At 41.9% G+C, this 22,496-nt stretch overlaps 1 protein-coding gene across 1 annotated transcript in view; it reads right to left on the bottom strand.

Moving 5' to 3' along the window:
• PRKAR1B (protein kinase cAMP-dependent type I regulatory subunit beta) overlaps positions 1–22,496 on the bottom strand; it is a 92,655-nt gene that overhangs the window by 26,327 nt on the left and 43,832 nt on the right. The window contains exons 5-7 of the mRNA XM_030285231.4: positions 14,771–14,832; positions 13,944–13,990; positions 5,461–5,619 (exon numbers count right to left, since the gene is read on the bottom strand). Coding sequence (XP_030141091.1) covers positions 5,461–5,619; positions 13,944–13,990; positions 14,771–14,832 — 268 coding nt within the window. The remainder of the gene's footprint in view (positions 1–5,460; positions 5,620–13,943; positions 13,991–14,770; positions 14,833–22,496) is intronic.

Genomic DNA, 22,496 nt, shown 5'->3' on the forward strand with positions numbered 1-22,496 from the left:
ATACAGAAGACCTGCAAGTAGTAAAGCTGAAAGAGATTCACAGACAGGAGGTGAGACCTGCATCAGACTGCAACAAGAACACAGCCAAAGCTATTTTGGTCTGCACAGGCAAAGATATCATCCAGGAATGAAGTTTAGAGGCTCCATCTCCGTGGCTCAGATGTGACGGCGCCTGGTGTGCTACATTCTGTCTCAGTACCTCTTCTCCAGAAATGTGCTCCCAAATCCAACAGAGCTTGAAGAAATGCTAAAACACTCGGGGAGAGCTGATAAGGAAGGAGCAAAACAAATCCAGCCTGTATTTGTTGGCACAGCACTGGGATCATAGGTATGTCATCCTCATAGCTAGCATGCACTGTGGCAGGGGTTTTAAGTAGACAGTGATAATTATCTACAGATATATGACAGAAAGAGAGGGCAATTCGGTACAGCATAACTTGACATAACTCAAAGTAATGGGAGAAAATCAAGAAAATCTAATTTAAGATCAATATCAAAAAAGTTTTCCAATGAAGGAATTATTCTCTCACAGAAAAGTTTCCCAAGGGAAGTGGTAGAAATCTTACAGCTTAAGCCAGATAAAAACAATAGTAAATGTACATGAATAATTCTGCACTGGCAAGGTTCTTGATGGCATGTTTTAAGAAGTCTTTATTAATTCTGCTTTTTTCTATCCTATTAATATCTTATTTCAATAGTCACTGCTTCTCCCTCTCCCGCTTCTCCTTTGTTCACTTTCTCCCTGGTTCGGAGCTGTCAGGAACAAACTCATCTCCTTAAAGGCAGTGGCTCCCATTAACTACAAAGCCTTGTTAATATTCTAAGCTGCAGTGCTCCTCCCTGAGACAGTCCCAAGGAGAAACAAGATCACTCTCATTCGTCAAATCCACACAGAAAAGGCCTCAAAGCCATTTTTAGGACCATTTAATGTTGCAAGCCCTAGGTTTAGCTTAAGCAATACACAGGCTAGGGAAAACGAATGCCCCAGAGATTGCATCAGGTCCTGTTGAGTTCCTATTCAGCATCTGTTTCATCTCATTTCCAACTGCCCTTTCCCTGTTTTCTTCCACTTTTTCTTCTCATTCATCCAGTCCAATCTTTCTTTGTCCCTCCAGCACTCTGTGTCTTGTTTCCAATTCATTTTTCAGGTGGAGCTGATTGAGTCCTTCCTGGAAATCCCTACCTTCAGTAAGAAGCCAAACAAATGTCTACTGAGAGGCAAAGCACTACTCAACTTTCAAAGAAAGAGTTATCCTGGCAGGAGGTGCCAGAATGGACTTCAGGACTGCACAGCCCCATTTAATCCCTGATTAAGCTGTTCCTGAATGATCTTTGGGGGCACATTCCTGCTGGAGCATGAAAGAAAGAGCTCCTGTGCATTCTGGCCATGGACACCAAGCTGCCCACACAGTCCTGCTGCTCTATGCCACAGATGTCAAGTGGATTGCAGCTCTTGGAGTTGCTTTATGCTTTGGCCACCACACAACTTACATTTTATGGCAACCCGAAATCCTCCTGACTTTATTTTATCTCAGCTGAAAAAAAACTGTGCTTATTAAAGAATTTGTTCTCGGGTTCAAAGCTGTAAAAAGACAGTAGAAGAAACCCAAATAGCACGAGTAAAATGAAGTGTAACATTAGGAACTGACTATCCTTGATTTGTCACAACTTACAAACCAATGTAAGAACTCACTTTCTGTGAGCAGTTTGCCAAATTGGCCAAATGTATTGAATCCCACTCAGCTCCACTCTCAGAGCCAGGTATCTTGGACCATGGAAACTAGAGGGTAGTTAAATTATCCTGGATCAAGTCCTCCTAAAGAAGAAATTGTAAGAAATTAATACTTCAGATTTTCTCAGTCTGGGAACTGAATTGTCTAGGGGATCAATCTGATGTTGGGATACAGACATTTGCTTCTCTGGTATTTGTGGTATTTGCTATATTTAGAATACAAATATTGTACTACCCTGGGATGTTCCCCATTCCGTGATGCTCTCAAATCCAAATTGCAAAGAAGAGGGCAGAAACTGAATTCCATGAGAAGCCTATGGCAGAAAAAAATCCTTTGCTCTGTCCCAGAAGAATGCAAGTAAATAAATGTTGAATATATACACAAGTGTGTGTGTCTGTGCCCGTGTGCACACACACAGAGAACATATACATAAAAGAATTTGCAATGGAGTGAAAAGTATGTAACCCAGCAGAGATGAGTCTATGAAATAAATGGAACACACAGATGGACAGATAATTTGTGAGTGTATCACAGAGGGAACGTGTTGAGGTGGGCTTTCAAGGACTGCAGTTTCACTGCACATTCTGACAAAAAGACCTATCCCAACATTTACAATCATCACAGCTGCTAAAACAAACTTGAATGTGACCTTCAAGCCATCAGAGTACCTAAGCTGAGACAATGAAATATAAAGAAATATATCTGCTTCAACTAACTTCCTCTGGGACAGGCTAAATAATAAATGGATGACAACTGTAACAAAAAGCCAGCAGGAACTTTCTGCATCAGGCTTTGTCCATCCATAAAAAGGAAACCCCAAACTCCAAACCTCCTGAGATACATTTTATTCATATCATAAACCAGTCAGGATCAATGAGACACCTAAGTGGGGAAAATGGCACTAAGCAGAAATAAAAACAAGAAATTATTAAATGCAAAGTGAAGGACCAAAATAGTGCCTGCAAGGAGAAATGAGGTGGAGAGTCAAGTATCTCATGACAGGATAAAATCTTTTTGGCAAGTGTGGCTCTGAAGGCATGATTTGCAAATAAATATTTACAACTAGAATAAAATTTCAACACTTGACTGAGAAAACACGGGGCTAGTCATGGTAGGGAAGGAATGCAGACAAGAGAAATAACTATCTGGGGTTATGGAGGGGCTTTATCTGACTACAGAAAAAATCTTTGGCAGAAAAAGGTCATTTATTCCTTGGACAAAAGGGTTTGCAACCAGAAAATAAGAAAACAGAAACCTGCTTGCTCCCAAGTTTTGAAACCATCTTAAATGATACACTTCAAAAAGTACCCTAAGCATTACTACTCCTTATTTAAAAACAGAAGAATTTCTGCATCCAAAATACCCAGTTAGAGGCTAAATGGCAGGAAACCACGTCTCTGGGAGTTGAGAGGCAGCCACAACTGCACTTGAACTGAGCACAGCAAAAGCAGCCCCATAATGGTGAAGTCAGCTTCAAGTATGAAATGCAGCCACTGAAACATGATGTAATTAATTCATAGGCTTGAGGAAATGTGCAGAGAGTCACTGTAACCTGCCCTCACACGACTGCACAAAGATAGGTGTCTCATTTCACCTACAGCAACAAAGTTATCCACCCTGCACCTACAAATAAATGGGAAGGTGACAGGATTCATTCTGTGTGGACGGGTAAATTGCATTCACCATGGACTGCATTTAAAATTGGACATTTTCTACACCTGAAGCAAATAATTTACCATGAAATATTTCCTATCTCAGTACTAATAATGCTGTCTGGGTATCTAACACAGTGCAACAGACCACCAATTTTTAGTGGCCTCAACTAAAAAAAAAAAAAACACAAGAAGGAAGAGAGGGAGAGAAATATATGTATGTTCATCAAAAGGTCTCATCGACTGCAGAAACTGAGCTTGCTGGGCAAGGTACAGCAGGCACTGGTCCAGAGAACACATAAATTAATTTGAAAAGCACTTAGCACTACACTAGAATCAAACAGAAGTACAACCATAATATTCAGCTTGTATGTACAACCCAAACTAGCATTAAAAACACAGTCTTTCCCACTTGGGACTTTCAGTCCTTTTAGCAAAGTCCTGCCTCTGCATCAAATATTCATCTTCTGAAGTGTGCTATCAGGTGATAATGGACACACGACCAAACTTGACAGCTCACAGGGCTGGCTGATTTTTGGTACTTCTGGTTCCATCAACACCAACACTGAAATCACCTCCAGGCTGCAAAGCCTGTGAACCTGTTCCTTCAATTCCTTACCACAAGCAGCTGCAGAAAACTCTACTTAAAAAGCCAAGGAACATGTGCCTTGTCCTGATATTTATTTCCCTCCTACATTCCTTTGCTTTTGAATTTTGGATCCTTCCTTGTGGCTTGCAGGTTCGTCACACCAGTTATCCCAGACACTCCTGCACTGCACCCTTGCAGGGAATGGGACAAGTAAGCTGGGTGTGCCTCTTACATCTCCTCAGAAATTCTGCTCTGAGTTTAGAAATACCTCTGCCTGCTTGCCTACACTGGGAACCTTTCAAAATTATTCATCCTGCTGACCCACAAGAGAGAAGACAAAACACTTTTCATAATTGTTCCCCTATTTTGTCTTGGAGCATCAGGCTGGATATTTTGGGATACAATAAATTTCCAACAGCTGTACCCTCCTAAATGCCGGTGTGATGTTTGTTTATGTGATACTGAACTCGGCCCATAAAATAGGGAGTGAACACCAGCAGTGCTCATACAGGCACCCAAGAGCCATCACACAGGGTAAACAAAGATCACTTTTACCCTGCTGCTTAAGAATTAATCATTTAATGGTAAAATCTACTCAGTTCCTTTGCTGTTTTTTCTGTTTTCTGTAACACCCACTGGAAATACAGATGATCTCAAAAGTGTTAATCTGAGAGCACAGTGTCATTTCCTTCAGATCAGAATGGAACAATGCAGCTTTTAGAGACAAGTCCTATTGAGAAATAAGCTTTACACAGAGTAATGTCTGTTAATTATCAAAAAGAAAGGAATATTTTATGGAGAAGGAAGATATGCACATGGACATTGGAAACAAACTCATAAAAAAGTTATGACTTTGCTGAAGTTAATTATCTGTCAAAGTTTCCATTATAAACTCACCACTGAAGAACCAACAGCAAATCCATAAGCTAGCACACGCCCCAGGTGCCACAAAGGTCTGTAGAGCTCTGCTGCAGGGATGAGGGAGTTTGAAAGGAGCAGAGCAATGAATCATTAGCAGCTACAACCCCATGGTATGTGTGCTGGGTGCTGGCTAACAAAGATGGAGGGCACAGTCCAAGCAAGACTTTTTATTATTTTAGTGGAGCTGGATTTACTTTCTATCACCTGCCTTGAGGAATGTAATACAAGATCAGACAAAGACTTCACAGGCAAGGGGTGCTGCTGAGAGATATTTCCAGGCTCACGATAAGGAGAGGATTTGCATAGCTTTGGTGGGTAACAGAGGCCTCCTGAGGTTTTCATTCACAGAACAGTTATGCATAATGTTTCTCAATTGCATTTCTGACTCAGCGCCTTTCTGCTGAATCCTGTCCCCTTTTCTTTCAGTTCACTTCATTCAGCTACTCAGTGATTTCGCCATGTCCGCTCTCTTTCACGTGGAAGCACCAGAGTACTCTGAGCACAGAGCTGCACAAGAAAGTGAAAAATACCAGCTGCATGAGGAAGCCCTTCCCCATGAACTCACCATCAAGATGCGTCTGTAGCTGTCTCTGTCGATGCCCCAGAGCTTCAGGTCTGTCTTGGCCTTGACGGTGGCAGCCCGGGGGGTTCCGTAGATCAGCGCCAGCTCCCCGAAGCTGCCGCCTTCCCCAATGCTGGTCACCCACTCCCCGTTGACATAAACCTACCACAGCACAAGACAAAACAAGCAAAACCGTTTGGGCACTTAGCTGGAGTTCTCCTCCTAACTGCCAGTTATCCAAAAGGCTGTTAGCAATTTCCTTTCTAATTGTCAATGTTGGGGACACAGAAGGGAAACAAGAGCGTGACACTTCCGACAGTTGGTCCCCAAAGAGGGGAGCAACCTGCTCTGTGGACAGAATTTCAAGTTGCCTTGCTTCAGTACAAGGACTTTATTTGCTCTCTGGGTTTTCAGCTCCCATGGTTAGCTGGCATCTTGTTTTCCCCCTTGTGTTCAAGGCTCAGGCAGTCAACAAGCAGAACTGTCACAACTTTGGCTTTTTACTAACACTGTCAGACTTGAAAGGAAGGAGGTTTGTTGATATGTGTAATGAGGATTACTGAAATGTGCCATGACCATGAAATGAAAAACAGTCAAAACAAGGAAATATCTTTTAAAAAGGAACTTTTTTTTCTTTTCTTCCCTAAGCCTCCAAAACCCATTTAAATGCAACTATATAGATGTCCCTTAGTGAAGATGACTAAGGGCTTTGGACCTGAGAAGCTCTAAGCAGAATGACCCTTTAACATCAGCTCTAGAGAGCTCAGGAAGCAGAGTTTGACCCACATCCTACTTAGGTACTATATCCTCTTGGAACATGGTAAGGATTGATGCCACTATTGCCATATTTTTCCTGGATGATGTTCAATTTGAGAAGAATTCCTGCACTTGAGTGCTATGTGACATCTTCCCTGGAGGAAAGGACTCATGCAGGAGTTTTCTGCTGGGCAGCTTTTTCCTCACTATTATTATTGAACAATGCTGCTATGAGCCATAAGAGTGCATGCAAAGGCTGCTGTGGGCTGTGCATCCTTCAGCTCGCTACAAACTGCACAATAAACCCTTTCAATTCTGCCACTGTGCCTGTGAGTTTGGAGGGCAGGAAAGACTGGGTGCATTTACTCAGGGCAGAATATATCCCAACCTGTTCCAGACCAGTAACAGCAGAAATCAACCAGTATTAATTTCATTTGCTTGGAAGTTCTGTGATGAAAAATAATGTGAAAAAAAAGGGGCAGGTATTCTCACCTTAAGCAGAAAAGTATTGCAGAGGCAAAGTCCATAACCTGACACCAATTAGTGAGTAATAAACCAGCAGTTTTTAAAAAATGCATGAATTAGAGCTGTGCTCAAGCCGGGCATGAGAAAAGATGGTGACTAAAATAAATGAACTAGGGTCAAAACTCAACAATCTGTCAGTATTAATTTTAATTCCATCTTCATTTTATGATGAAAAGGCATAATAAAAAATACAGCTGGAATCAATCCCAATTTATCTTCACAATATTCAATTAAGATTTGCACCAGCTCCTACTGAGGCCAGTGAAATGCTGGTTCAGCAGGAGATGGATGAGGCCACGAAGCAGTTCAGCTGATCAAGAGACCTCTTGGGTCTCAGCTGAAAAGGAGCAGCTGAATTCCAGGCAATGTGGTGGCTTCTGGTGCTCCTGGAACATCTCAGGATCAAGGGGCTTAAAAATAAAGGGTAAAAATAATCCCAAACAGGCAGGTGGTTGCAGACTGCCAAGAAAAAGCTGAAGCCACAAAAGCTGAAGCTTCATTTCATCACCATGACAGGATGAATGCCACCCAGGAGAATATCACACAAGAGAACAGCAACAGCCTTCCTTTTCAAACTTTCACACTCACCACAGAAAGAAAATCTCACAGAACATTGAATCTACTTTTGATTCTCCTCATGATGAAAAAATGAAAGCAAAAAAAAAAGAGGTTTTAAAAAATCCAGGCAAACCCAAGCAGTTTCCTGGTGAAACGAGCGGGTAATTCTGTGTTGGTGGGGTTTTTTTTTTGTTTGTTTTGGTTTGGGTTTTTTGGGGTTTTTTTGGGGGGTTGTTTTTGTTTTGTTTTTTTTTTTTTTTTGGTTTTTTTTTTTTGGTGAGACAAGCAGGAGAAATGGATGAATAAAATGAGGATTCTGAAAGGTTTGTAACATAGTGAGAATGCATGAACATCTCTAAACTCTACTGGTTCATTGCGAAAGTGCCCAGATGCATATTTAACTGTAGAGACACCCTCCTTCTGCGGGAATTTCACTGGATGGGGTCACGGGGTTTGCTACACTACAGTAATCCATGTGTTCTCAGTAAAAAGTCTCAGGGATGGTGGGGAAAATCTGAATTCCAATGGGTTTTGGATCACATCCTGAATGTCAAGTGACATGGTAGCCTTGACTCTTTTTCAGCACACCAAAAATACATGTGTATGTGAAGAGTACATGCTCTTCTGTTGAACACAGATTTTGTTACTGTAGAAGGGTCTGAATTATAAGCAGGAAAAAGAAACTTATTCCAACACATATTTTTTAAGCAACATGGTGATAGTTCTTGTTGAAGCAGTGTGCAGGATGTGACTGCAGCCCAGAGAGGGGAATTATGCTGGTAAAACTCAAGCCTGAGCAAGTGAAGGATGGACATTTAATGTTGCACAGTTGTTATTTAGAGAGGCTGCTACTGAAGTGCTCTAAGACTCCTTTAATTCTGCTGCCCTACTTGACAAGACTGTACAGAACATGTTTGACATCTCGCCTTAAACAGTTTATGTAAATGGTCATTCCTCCACCCTAAGGGTGTCAGGTTCAAAGTGCTCTGAGGTGAAACCAAATCACTGATCTGACAGTCACTGGGCCCAGCACTCACTCCCCCAATAAAATGTCATTTCAAATATCATTCTCTGAAAAAGAAAACAGTTGAGAATAAGTTGTTTTCTCGAAGCAAAACCATTGGACTTCATTCTCTGCAAAGGCCTAAGCCAACAGTCAACTGTGTTTGTGATGAAGTTAAAATGCATTAATGGCACACTACAAAGCCATCCTGCCCTTTAACAGAGTTCAGCTCCACTATAAATCCCTTTAAAATAGATTTTTTTAAAAGAAGTGGAAAGGAAAGAAGTTCTGTTTGTAAGGTGTGGGAAGCAGAGCTATTTTAGGCTCAGAACAGCTTATGAAAGTCGATTTTATATGGCAGCGGCTCAGATGATCTCCCTATTTATCCTAAAAAATGCTGGGCTGAGGTTTTGGCTGAGCCAGTTTTAGGCATTTGTGAACTCTCATCAAAGTGGTGAGTACATAAAAGAATTATTCCTAATTGTCACTTGACCTGCCAGTCACAGATCCATAATAGCTGGAACCTTCTTTCAAGCAGCTGAAGAGAAAAAGCAGAAGTGCAGATGCCCAAATACGACCAAGCCATCAGGACCATCTACTTTTCACAGGGCAAATGTACTTTAGGTTTCTATTGGTTTCCATCATTTAATAGGAACACTGCAATTTCTGGGGCCTTGAGAATCACACAATTTTGTTCATTTTATTATCTTTTTAGGAGGCAAATGGGCTGTGATATCCATGGGCACTAACTGTGGGAGAAGTTGCAAAGTCATACAACATTCAGTGCCACAGGAATGAATCTGGGCCTCCCTCACCTTTATGTTCTTTCTCTGGAGATGCAGAAAGGAACCTTGCCATGAGCATTTTACCTTGAAGGCAGGATAGAAACATCTATCTCTGAGCTTCACTGGAGTGAATTTATCTTTCCTTTAATTCTGTATTGCTGATTTCAAGTTAACTTCTAGCATTTTTAATTTTTTTTTGTGTGCTGCCACTTTGTGATCTGTGTAGACAATCTAATTTATTCCAGGCATGGCAATTCTTGTCTTAAATCCTCTTGCTTGTATCTGTGTGTAATAATTTGTTCTTCATGTCTTGTCAAGCCTTAATATTTGTTCTCCAAAAATGAAGATGAGTTTTATTTATTCTTGGAAAAATGAACAAGCCTTAGACATGAAGAGTATTTTTATGTGAGTAGATTTGTCAAAGACAGTGTTTTATTTGTATGTTTGAATTTGAATATATGATTTTGGAGACTGCCTTAACAATCCTTAAAAGTTAAAGTTGAAAAACTCCAAACTTTAAAAGGTAACATTCCAATATTAGAAAAATCATTGATGATGGAAGAATTTAAACTAGAGTCAATCTGTGAGATCTAACCATTAAATATAACTGGTTTTAAAATCCAGTAGTATTCTCACATAAAACAGTGTGTAATTTTCATCTTTGTATACACAAATTTGACAGTTTGTATATACAAATAAGGGCTCCAGGAAGATCTGACCTAAAATCAAGAAATAATTTCATCTTTGTCCACAATATTCATGGATAGCTTCACATAGAGATGTATACAGTAAATACAGAAATTAAATAAAAAAACACTGAAACGTTTTCATTTTGATTTTCACCATACTACAGCTTGGCTGCTCTTGTCTTACAAGAAGAAAATCTGAGAATGCCTGTAGAGAAAATTGCTGTGACATTAAATAGAATGGGAAGTTGCTGGGTCTAAAAAAAAAAAATACATCTGTTTGAAAAGGGCAGTCTATGGTGCTTTTTAAAGTCAAAAAATGTGAGGTTATGAGATTAAAATAACAAACATGAAGTCACTTTATACTTAGAAATATGGATTAGAGATTTTTGCAAGTCATATTTTAGCAGGTACTTTCAACATCTTTACTGGAAACTATAATTTAAGTTCTGCCAGCTTCTTTTTGGCACATGCTCCCACTTGTCTGAGCAGGAAAGCTTCCAGTAGACAAGTGACCTCTCAGACTTCAAAGTTTGTGCCATCATCTACCTCGTGTGCCCTGTACCCATCAGCAGGGACAGCCATGAGATAAAATTCTGCTCAACCCTGATGTGCTCAGGAGGAAAACTGTGCTAATACAATAATGCCAGCTTTGGTGAAAGTGTACCTGGTTTGTAGGACACAGTAAAAGAGGGGGAAAACCCATGTTTTCCATGGCCTACCTCTTCCTCATTCTAAAATCCTTCTTTTACCTACAAAAATTTGTGCCCTTCCCTTGGCTCACAGGAGAAAATGTACAGGTATTTTATTCTGTGCCAGCAGGGCTTGTTTATACTCTAAGAAAATGTAAGAGTTGAGACTAAAGTGCTATTTTATTAAAAAAAATATTTTATGGTGCTTCTAATTTGACTCAGATTATTTTGTAAGGGAAAATTTTAGAAAGTTCTTACTTAGTCTGTGGGGTGCCTGTGCCAAAACTCGAACAAAAATTACTTTTACATGCTGCAGCTTTTTAAACTCAAAACACCACACATTGATTTTGTTATTTTCACTTTGTTGGTGGTTTCTGTTTGGTTTTGGTTGCTTGGTTGATAGACTTTATTGGGATTTTTTTTCCATTTTGTCATGACTTTCATCCATGGGTAGGGATTTTATGATGACACTTGCAACCTCCTTTATATCTGTGTATGGAAAACCGGGAGCTTATCAGTCACGATGATTCCAGAGCAAACTGCTCCTTGAATCCAGCACTCCTGATATTCCTCCCAAGCAGATCAGGGAATGGCAGAAGAGACCCTGGCCAGGGGTTAAAGCCTCTGTGCAGGTGCCAACACCAGCTGAACCAGGCAGAAAATGGCTCGAGGCTCTGAGTCTCAGGGTCAATTGTCTCCACTCCAAGTCACTTTTCTTTCTTGGAGAAGCATGGAAGCACGCCAAAAAAGTATCTGGCAAGGCTTAAATGAACAGCAGCTCGCTTACTAGTGCCCTGGGGTTTCCTCAGACAGCAAGGATTTCAGCAGTTCTGCCCAGAAAGCAGCAGAACTCTTCTGGGGAGCACCATGGATGGGGTGATGGTGCCTGCCCAGGGGCTCTGGAGCTGCTGCCCTACACAGCAGCAGCTCACCTGTCGGAATCTGTGCTATTGATGATTCTGAGATTGTAGAAAGTCTCTGTCTGTCAGCCCCACTGCCAAAGCAGAAGCCATAATTGGTCTGTGCTGGTTTCAAGGTTGTTTATTCTGTTTATCTCTGACATGTTCTGCTGCCCTGCCGCAGCTCTGTCCTGCAGGGCAGCGTGTGGGGCTCTGCCCTCAGTGGGATGGTACAAACATTAAATACCACAAACTACCTGTGCTGGATTTACAATAACGTGCCAATATCTGTCACCTACGTTGGACAGTGTGTCCCCAGCCTGAACCAACAGAAAAATGCCAACACCACAGTGAAACATGGAGGGCATGAAGAAGGAGAAAAAGGACAAGACACACCCAATTTCCTCCATCTTGTCCCCTCTGAACCCCTAATCTAGAATCCTAAAATTTTACTTTTGCACCCATGCCACACTTAATTATTACTTATATCAAACACTCAGAGCTTGTAATTCATCCTGTAAGATTGAAAACTCCTCTCCATGGACAGAGATCACTGACAGTGTCTCTGGGGGCTCTGTCCAGGGGGGTTCCTGACCCCTGCCAGGGTCCCAGACCTGCCAGGGCAGCCAGAGGGGAGCCCTGGATTCCCACACTCACCCTGCCCTGGTGCCCTGGAACAGACTTTATTCTGAGGGGGAAGCTGGCATCACCTCCCTGAACTGGGATCACAGCTTCCCAGTCAATGCAGGCAACTTCCAGCGTGTGGCTCCTGCGTGAACAAACACCCCCTGCCTTGCACAGCACCTTGCACTGGAATTCAGGGGGTGTTTTGGCTGAAGTTTTAGGAAAATCTTAGGAAGGAGAAAGAACCAAGCTGAGCAGATGGGGAGAGCAGTGGAAAGGTGCATCAGGAGGCACCTTAGGGGGTGCTGAGGTGGGGCAGTGTGAGAGCTGGTCACAGAAGGGTTTGGTCAGAAGCTGCACTGGTCTCTGGGCAAGCACAGTCCAAATTACATTTTTAAGTCTTGTTAGGAAGTATTTGTCCCACAGGTGATGTCTGTACACGTCTCTGGTCTAAGTGTCAGGGTGACATCATGCTGGATATGTCCATTTTAATTTGTCCTAGCAGCTGTAGGCTGATTTTAGGGGAGTAGGGAAGGATAACGCTCATGAAATCAAAGTTACAATCTACCCAGTGAAATCCTACCTTGTCGCTGTTCTTTAAGAGCAGTATGTGTATATAGAATATTAACTATTTTGCAAGTAACTGCAAGAGGTTTGCAAACTGTTTTCTGATGCCATTCAGTCCCTCACTATCCCCGAGCTGAACACTGAAGAAAGCTTTCCTAAAGGTGTTGAGAGAGGACAAATTATTTTTAAAGAGGATTAATCTATAACTTCAACATGTGCATTTGCGTGTTTGCGGGTCTGATTCAAAGCCAGTGAACTCATTTAGCTCCCTATCGGTCCCAAGCCAATTATTTTAAAACTAAATTTTAACACTGTTCTATAAATATTGCCCTTTTATTTTCTGGCCCTGTGGATGTGGCAGTGTTTGCTGTTGAGAGGGCTGTCTGATAGGAACAGTGAGTCAGACGGATTTCCTGAGGAGCAACTTCCAGAGGCAGAGGCAGCATGTGAGGTTTCTCAATTCCCAACAATACCAATTAGATGGTCTCCTGACACAAACAGAGCGCTAAAAGAAAATAACTTTCACTAAAATAACTATGTTCCTCCTGCCTGGATTTAAAATAAATCACCTTCTTCTTTAAATATGCCAAACCAAACTCACGTGGGCATCTGAAGAGTAAAGTTGCTAATGAGAAAGTCTGTCCTACCCAGCTACTGTGCATACATGCTTGCAGCAAAACTGCAAAAGGGTGAATTTCATACAGGGGAGAAATGATAGGAGGGGAATAGTTTATGATTTGGAAGGCAGGTTCAGAAAGAAGCTTCTTTTCAAAGACTTGCTGATTAAACCACTGCATATTCCTGTAAACATTTTGTGGTCTAACAGATCACTTTACACTTATAATAATCCTTGCTATATTAATATGCTGCATTGTTCTTATATTTGGACCTAATTTTAAAAGCAAATTAAGGTTTCTAAGATGAAACTCACTGCCTGAGGCTGTATCTCAATTTCTGGGAAAAAAAAAAAAAAAAAAAAAAAAAGCAAAACAAAAACAAACAACACATGAGCTAAGCTAACTGATTAAAGAAAATATTTTCGTTATGGTTGATCTGAACCCCTCAGGTGCATTCCAGCCTGGTGGCCTGCTCTGCCAAGCACTGCACACCTCCAGGTGTGGTTAGGGCTCTGAAGATAATGTCATTTGCTTGGTTTTGATTTCCTGCTTGGAATGGACAAATAAGCTAGGATGTAACACATGCCAAATTTAAAACTATGAACAAATAACTTAACACAACAAAAGCAAAGTAATGAAACCAATCCTGTGAAATCTAGTTCAAGAAGAAAGGAGACAGACCCACAGCACGTGGCTGACTCAAGCTCTCTGCCAAAGCACACAGTTTTATTCTGTAGCTTCAAAATAAATATTATACTGCAAGAGCATACTTACATCCACCTCGCCTTGGTCAATCACATAGAAGTTGTCTCCCTCATCACCTGGAAGCAAAATACAAAAGGTGATTGTTTCCTGAAGGTCTGCCAAGCTATTCAATAACTTCCTGTCCCTGTATTTAATCCTGTACATATTTGCACTGGTTTGTACACCAGATTACTTAACAGAGAGATTAATTTTCTGAAACATCCTTGCTTATTTGCCTTCAAATTAATTTGCCTTTAAATATGCCTTAATTCGCCTTAAAATAAATCAAAGTATTCCTATGATTTCTTGCTATTAATACCTTTCAATTGCATTAATTTATCTCTTTTGATTGATTCAATACTTCATTCAGGGTAAACACTCAAGAGATTTTAATATAGCCCGAGGGTAATGAAGTCCTCCACAATGTGCTGCAGGCATGCAGGTAAGTTGCCAAGTGTGATAACTGTGATACAGCACAATGAGGTGCTGAATATTCCCAACAATCATAAAAATATTTTCCATCTCTAATTACTCTCAGCTTGCCTGTGCCACCCTTATGCATCCTGAGCTGGGGTTTACTTCCTGACTATCTTCAGCTAAGGAATGAACATTTTAATTTGAAGTGCTGTTTATCTACATTTAACTGTAGCACTTTGAAAGCCAGGAGATCCACCAGAGTGAGGTTCTCTGCATGTGTAGCAGAGACTTACATCCATGACCTTATCACACAGCTGCACACTTGAAGGTGTAATATGGTTAATCTTCACATGAAGCAAAGAGGGTGAAATCTCAATGGAGAGATGTGAATTATAGGATCCTAACAAACACACAGGAGGAAAAATGACAGGAAAAATTACCCTGTTGTATGACTGTTTCTCCTGCGATGTGTGTGACAGGGAACATGGCATCAAATATGTCACTGGAAAAAAAAAAGAAGCATTTCTTAATAAATCAGACCTATTTCTTATCTAGCCAGTAGACCTACCTTCATTGTTTCTTTAGCCTTTGTTAACAGATTTTGCAGAAAAAGGAAAGGAAAACATTAGCTATAACTGGAAAGTGAACCCCTGCTCGGCAAGAAATCAAAATAACTTGTTAGGCACAAGCTATGGTTTAAAACTGAGACAGTGAGTTTGGGTGTGTTGCTTTGAAAGAGCTCCTGAATTACATGGAGGAAGGCACCTCTTACAGCAGTGCACAAACTGGCCAGCCTGAGCACTGTGTTGTCTAAGCAGAGAGATTTCAGATTTTCAGCTGTGATGGGTTTGTGGCCCAGCAGTGACTGCCAGATGCCCAAACAGGAGCTCTCCTCTTCTCAACATCTGGCCTTGCATTTACAAGCAAAACCTGTTCCACAGCACAAAGCACATTTGGAAAGGTAGTTGGCTCTAAATTAATGCAGCATAAGAGCTGGCAGGAGATTGCACTGACGGTGCAGAAGAGGCCAAACTCTGAAAATCTCGGCGAGTTACTTGTGAGAAGGAATCCAAGCGATGCTACAGCAAGAGGGAAGCTGCAGAAGAGGCTCGTGCTCATTAATCACGGCTGAATTACACACCTTTCCATCGCTCCAGCTCGCTGTCACATCGCCTTAAAAGGCCAGGCAGAGCAGTGGGGATGGAACACACCCTGCACCAACACTTCGGGCAACGTGCCCAAACCCAGTCCTTTGTTTATTGAGGGAGACAGCAGGCTCTGTGGAGCCAGGGCTTCCTTTCCCCACATCAGATTTTGGGGAACTTATTTTCAGAAGCATGAACCACATCGAGACGGGCGCTCCCCACCTCTCTTCCCCTTCCTATGCATCAGCCTCAAGGGCTAAAGGAAATAGCTCCCCAACAAAAACAAAAGGCAGCAAGAGGGGATTGTTAACTGCTCTCCTCCCTGGGCTGGCCTAGAATGGCCCATCCAGGGACCAGTGGTGAGATGAAACACTTCAACCTAGAGTGGAGAAAGGAACTCACACACACAACTACACAAACAGTGAATGAACCTAAGATCTTCATCAAAACAGGCAGAAGATCAGCCACCAAATCTGTGAAACCTATGCTACATTTCAATGCCTTATATGGGAAATGCATATTGTAAAATCCCATTATTAGCTTATTTCCTGTTCAAGTGTTCCAGACTTTATTCAGGCTCAGTTCTAGGAAATGTTTCACTCCTAAGTTCAAATTGCTCATGTCTTTCCTCTTCATCAGTCTGAATGTTTTTGCTCAGGATCACAGCTCTGCGTCAGCACCACTCCCAGTAGGAGAACTGGGAGATTTCAAACCAGGCACCTCCTGCAGCACCCACAAGGGATGCTCAGCCCATGGCCTATATATAACAAAATGATATATTTTACTCCTGTTGTTTTGATCAGGCCCACTCCATGCTATTCCTACTCACACTCAGGAAACACCTCCACCATGGATACAAAGCCTGCTCTGAGGCATCCAGGAGAAACTTCTTCCTCACCTCATTCTGAGCACCAACGCAAAGACCTACAACAAATTATTTCGAAAAGCCTGTGGATCGTATTCTTAAATCCACTAAGGTCATTTTTGTGATCTTGCTTAGGTTCAGCACTTCTCCACTTGAAGGGATTTCTCTGCTGGCAGAAGCCATCTGCCTGCTACAGCAGATCTCTGGAGCTGGTCCCTGTGCCCATGCTCCAGCTGGAACCGGGGGCTGAGGTTCCAGCGGGATGGGGAAACAGCCACACAGGCGGGTGCCAAGCTGGAACAGCCCCCAGGGACTTTGTGTCCACGAGGGAAGTCCAGTTGTTCTCCAGCAGCTCTGGAACTGGGAATTCAGAGTGGCAGAGGCTCGTTTGCCTCCCTCTGGTTTCACCTTGGCTGTGCTGGGGCTCCTCGCTGAGCTCTGGGAACGGTTCTGCAGCCTGCAGAACATTTACTGAGGAAAAGGCACTCTGTGAGACAGAAAGTCTCCAATGTGATACATCCAAAAATAGTTACAACACAGTGAATATCAATAACCAAACCAAAATCTGCTGTTTGATCAAATTTGGAAACTTTTCCTTTTTTTTTTAATAGAAATACAAAGGAAATAACTACCCGCTGTTTTACCCTTTCATCCTTGTGTTAATCCTCTATTTTATTTATAACTTAACAATTGACTGTACAAAGAGTGCCCAATAAATTATGTATAGCATTGCATCCTTCTCCAAAATGTTCCACATTTTATTTCTACATCACCTTTTAATTTTATCAGAAAAAAAACCTCTTTGAAACTCACAGACTAAGAGCTTAATCTGACAGTGTAATGAACCCAAAGTCTATTAGCAGCAACAGATTTACCCCAACATTCTGTGTAGCAGAATATTAGTGTAAATATTCTAGTACCCCATATATGATGGGGTGAAATCTTAATTTTATTTCAGTGAAGTCTTAATCTTATTAGGCCAAGACTTGGATTATTAAAGAGACCTTTGAAGGACATACCATCAAAAATTATTCTGAAGTACATCTGAACACAGACACATGCAAGGCACCCAAAGTTATGGTGATGTTGATTTACATCTCCAAAGCGAAACCAGGGCATGTCTTTGATACAAATGTAAGCAATCAGTAATATCACAACTGTCAGTAAAAACACACCACCATGTTCCTTCTCTGTTGGAGAATTACTCCTTTTAATTGATATTGTCAGGCCAAGATTTCTCACAGCAATTAATGAGTTGAAGTGTTTCTGCTTTTGGATGCTCAGTCTTTCAGAATGGCACAAAAGAAAACCATCCTTCTGGAAATTATCACCTCTTAGAGTACCAAGTGCTGAAGATCCCTGTAGGAAATCTGGCTTTGAATCAGTTCAGACTAAGTGTAGCATGGGTTTGGAAATTTTTATTCCTTCTATCTTCAGTGTCTGAAATAAACACAAAAATGTCACAAGGATCAATATACCAAAACACTTCAAAAATTTGAAGTATTTGTTCCTGAACAAAGCCAAAATCTGAAACTGCAAAGAACCAGACCTATTTTCCATCCCCCAGTAAAGGTCTGATGCTGGCATATTTAGTTCAAGCCATGTGTTTCTGGATCTGTACTTTATAGAGAAAACAAGATTTAAATACTGAATAAGTTGAGTAAGTGGTGCTTGCTAAAGGCATAAACAACACAGCCAAGGCCAAAAATATGGTCTGTTGTTTTTCCCTATACCACGCACTCGTTTATAAGACATCCAAAATCATTCTCTGGTCATTACAGCAAAAAACAGCCTTTACAAACACAGAGCTGCAACCATCCCACCACCAAGCAGAGACTGTAACTACATCTCTACAAAAGTAGGTATATATCTAGTTTTTGAAGGTTTTTTTTAAATAATTACGGCCAAACACATGCAGACACATTCCTAACAACCAATTTCTTTTTCCAAGCACAAGCAGGTTTTATTCTCGCACAAACAGAAAGCCAGAAAATCAGTAGTTAAAGTCTCCAAACACTGAACTACCATGATTTCATCTTCTGTCTGAGCTGCAGCACCAAGAACACAGCAGCCTCTGTCTCCTGCCCCTGCCCTGTTGACACTGACCGTGCTCGCAATGCTGTGTGCTCAACTGATATGGAAATGGTTTGATTTTCTGCCAGGAATTTTATGATTGTGCTGTAAATGAGAACTGCTCAGAGGGATTTCTTGATTTTGTTGACCACGTATCATTTGCTTTCTTTCCAGATGACTTACTCAGGTGGCAGATGAAGAAAATAGGGCACCAGTTCTGGTGTTTAAGATGTTGTTTCATGAGGCTGCGACCAAGAGAGCTGTGCTGCACCCGGCGTGTCCTGGGCTCAGCATCAGCACTTGGAGGGTCCTTTGCCACCCTCTCCACAGCCAAAGATTTTGAAAGGGTTGCAATTTTTTTAAGCCTTCCCCACCTTCTCCCAGAGGATCTATATCTGGTTGCTCGTGGCTCTTGGGAGCCAAGCATTTGTTCCAATCAGAAGGTATCAGGAGCAATTTTTTGTGTAGCTGCAGATGGGACTGTATGTACCCAAATATCCATGTTTAGATCCAAAGGGAGACACTAGCAGGACACCACTAAGGTTTTCCAGGGACATTTCTGCCCCTTTAATTCTTTGCAAACCTTTTGATAGTATCACTCAAAAACAAATCACAAGAAAAGATTGTGAGCAGCAGAGAACATACAGGGAGCAGTGAACTAATCCAGCAAAGTGAAACCAAGAAATGCGTTTAGACATGAAATCTCTATCTATTCAATCAAAAAATACCAGCTGTCTGCTTAGGGAATATCAAAATTTAGAAGACTTTTTTAAAAGGTCAAATATATCAAAGGCTTGCAGCAAGTTTTAACACATTAAGTGTCTTCCATGAGTATACATGGAATTGCAAACAACTGCAATCAGATCTGGAATCACAGGGTTTGATCCTCTGCTCTCTGGCATTTCTGATGACTCCTGGCCACCTGGCCAGGTTGAGCCAATTCCCTTCTGATGCCAAGAAGGCAAACTGCCCTCAAACCAGTGGGACTGCACCTATTTAGACCAAAAAAGGATCTAGCACGGTGATTGCAGAATAAATATAATGAAACACTTAGCTGGTTGCATTCAGTAGCATTTTATGGACCCCATTTGCCAAGAAGCAAATGCCTGTGCTAGGAGGAAGCCAGTGGAGAAGACAGGGCCAAGGGGTTCTCTTTCTCATGAGAAAAAGTGAGTGATAAAAATAAATCATCTCATCTGCTTTTACACCGAGGCCTCTTGGAGTCGATGTAGAATAGGAGATAGAAAAAAAAATTATGTGCACTGTGGGTAATATAGCACTGGCAATAGGCAACTGAGAAGAGGCTTGTTAAAACAAAATGAGAGAAAGAGAATTCCAAGCACTTTCAGAACCAGACCATGGCAATGGCCAAAATAGGGAAACTATGTAAGACAATTTATCAGTTTCACAATCAGATTTCTTTCCAGCCCTTGCTGTGCTGAATGCATTGCAGGGAAGGAAAAATGGAAGAGACAAAATGTATACGTGTTAGGCAAAAATGGAAAATCCTCACTGTACCTGCAGGTTATAATTTGTCAAGAGTTCAATCAGAACAATTTCATTGTGCAGGCAGCCTCAGAAAGCTTTCAATGTTTGTGCTATGCAGTTTTTCCTTCTTTTTCTATGTCTCTAGCAAAACAAAGCCAGCCCTGTGTTGTTGAGGACAGCTTTAAAAGATATGGAGCTCTTCTGGCATAATTCAACAAAAGACACGCAACATTTTCTCAGAATGAGGCTGCCCTAGGAGCACGATTCAAGTATTTTAAACCTTTCCTACTTACATACCTTTAAAGTTTAGTAAACAGAGTTGATAGTAACTCCACCTCCCTTTAGCTGTAGCTTTGGGTACTATCAGGATACTATTTTAACATTTGAAAATCAGGGGGGATAGGAGGTGGGGCTGTATGGGGTCTTCTTATGTACTTCTGAGATTTTCTTGTCATTCATTTCCTGAAAAGACAACATCTTTCTAGCAATTGTTCTAACAACAGCTCCTCCTACTCTGTAAGGATGAAGAGCACAAAATTTAAACCAGATTGGCTTCAATAAACATATGTACAGTGAGGGAATAAACACAGTACTTTACCACTGAATAAATTGCAAGGGTCTCTGCTCTGTGTAAGTACAAGGCTCCAATCCATACTCCTTGTTCCTAGGAATGCTACAAGTCCTTGCTAAAGTACAATACTGGAACCACCAGGAGTCATTACTATTAATTACTGACTACTGAGAATAAAAGCATTGCAACCAGGTAAAAGAAAAGAATTCCTTTTTGGAGGTATTTAAAATTAACAGTCCCGAGGTTAAAATTGCTATAATCAAATATGTGGTGTGGCAGGCGTGTACCTAAGAAAGAGTCAGTACTGAAGCCTTAACAAAAACATTACCCATCTGCTTCTGTTAATTTATTTTCCTGTTAGGGCAGCAAGAAATTAATTATAGCAGCATCCAAAGTTATTAATAATTTAGACTATTTAATTACTTCCTTATAACGGCTGATGATTAGTTATCATTACAATTAAGACATGCATTGATTTTACCATAATGATCATAAAAATTGGACATGAGAGGACACTGTGATTTGCAGGTTAACACTAAAGTCCATGTCTAATTCCATAACATGTATTAAGTCACAGGTCCACATAACTAACAGACACATGAAACAGAAAGAAATAAAAATTTATCATCTTCTATTTCTGTGAAGTATTTCCATTTTTACTGTTTTATGAAGTCCCTTTATAGGTTCATTAATTATTACACCAAATGAACAGAGTACAGCTTTATGGGCAGAGCATCAATTCATTTTACAGGCCCTGTACACCTACGTGCCAATGGGTCACACCATCCTCCACATGTTAACAGCAGCTTCCAGAGAGAGCTTCTGCAGGGACCTTCATCTGGAAAGCTGTCTGCCATGGACTAGTGCAATAAGAGGCAAAAAAAGGGGAAAACAATGTGGCTCAAGGACAGGGCCCCATCCCACACCCTGCTTTGGCCTCTTCCTCTCACCCATCCCTCAGAAGCATCACCTCATTGAAGTCTCACTGCCAAGCCTTGTTTGTACCACACTCGTCCAAGAGGCAGGGCTTGGTGGAAATATAACTCAGGTCCCCTTCTTGCTATCAGCTCCCCCTGACCTTTCCCACAGCTGAGGGAAGACCCAGGGCTCCTTCAGCAGCCAGTTCCAGGCCCATCCCCACTTGCCCAAGAAGCTCTGTGGCAGAGGAGGCCACGGGTGCTGGAGGAACGTTGCACAGAGTGGATGTTCTACCCCATCCCACCTGGTGCCAAAGGCACAGGACATCCCTTTGAGCAGCACCAGCTCCCCAGAGGCTTTCACAGTAGACCAGATCCATGGGTTTCAATAATCTGCACTTCAAGCACAACTGCAGGACTGTAGCCAGCAGGTTGAAGGAATTGATTTTCTCCCTCTTGGACAGCCTGGAGTACCACGGCCAGTTTTGGGTTCCCCCATACCAGGAAGACACTGACAAACTGGAGCAAGTCCACAGTGGCCATCAAAATGGCCCAGGGCATGGAGCAGATGAAGGGAAGGGGGAGAACTGTGTTTGGTCTCTTCTGAAAACAGGATCAGGGAGATCTCATTGCTGCTGAGACAACAGGCACAAATGGGAACAGAGGAAATTACCACCTGATGAAGAGGGGGGAAGAAAATCCCAATGAGGGTGGTCAGACCCTGAAGAGAGGCCCAGGGAGGGGGATTGTTTCCAAGCTGGGCACGGCTCTGGGCGAGAGCAGCCAGCTCTGTGCAGCCTGGCTGGGAGCAGGAGCTGGGAGCAGGGATGTCTGTCTGTCCACCTGCCCGGGGCTTGGCACGGAGCTGCTCCCAGTGGGAGGGATGAGGTGGTCCCAGCCCCGGCCGCAGACACGGGGGAGGCAGGGGAGTGTGAGTCAGAGGCCAGCTGGAGCAAATCCCATGCATAATGCACGGAAAATATGCTCTCTGTGCACTGCTGGAGGAATATCTGCCCTTCTGCGTGAAAAATTGCAGAGGCTGGGTCCCAACTTCCCATCACTAATACCACTGCTCACCAACAAAGTCTGTGCATACCAGGAGGCCTT

Source organism: Taeniopygia guttata, chromosome 14, assembly GCF_048771995.1.
Source record: "Taeniopygia guttata chromosome 14, bTaeGut7.mat, whole genome shotgun sequence".
Classification (NCBI taxonomy): Eukaryota; Metazoa; Chordata; class Aves; order Passeriformes; family Estrildidae; genus Taeniopygia; species Taeniopygia guttata.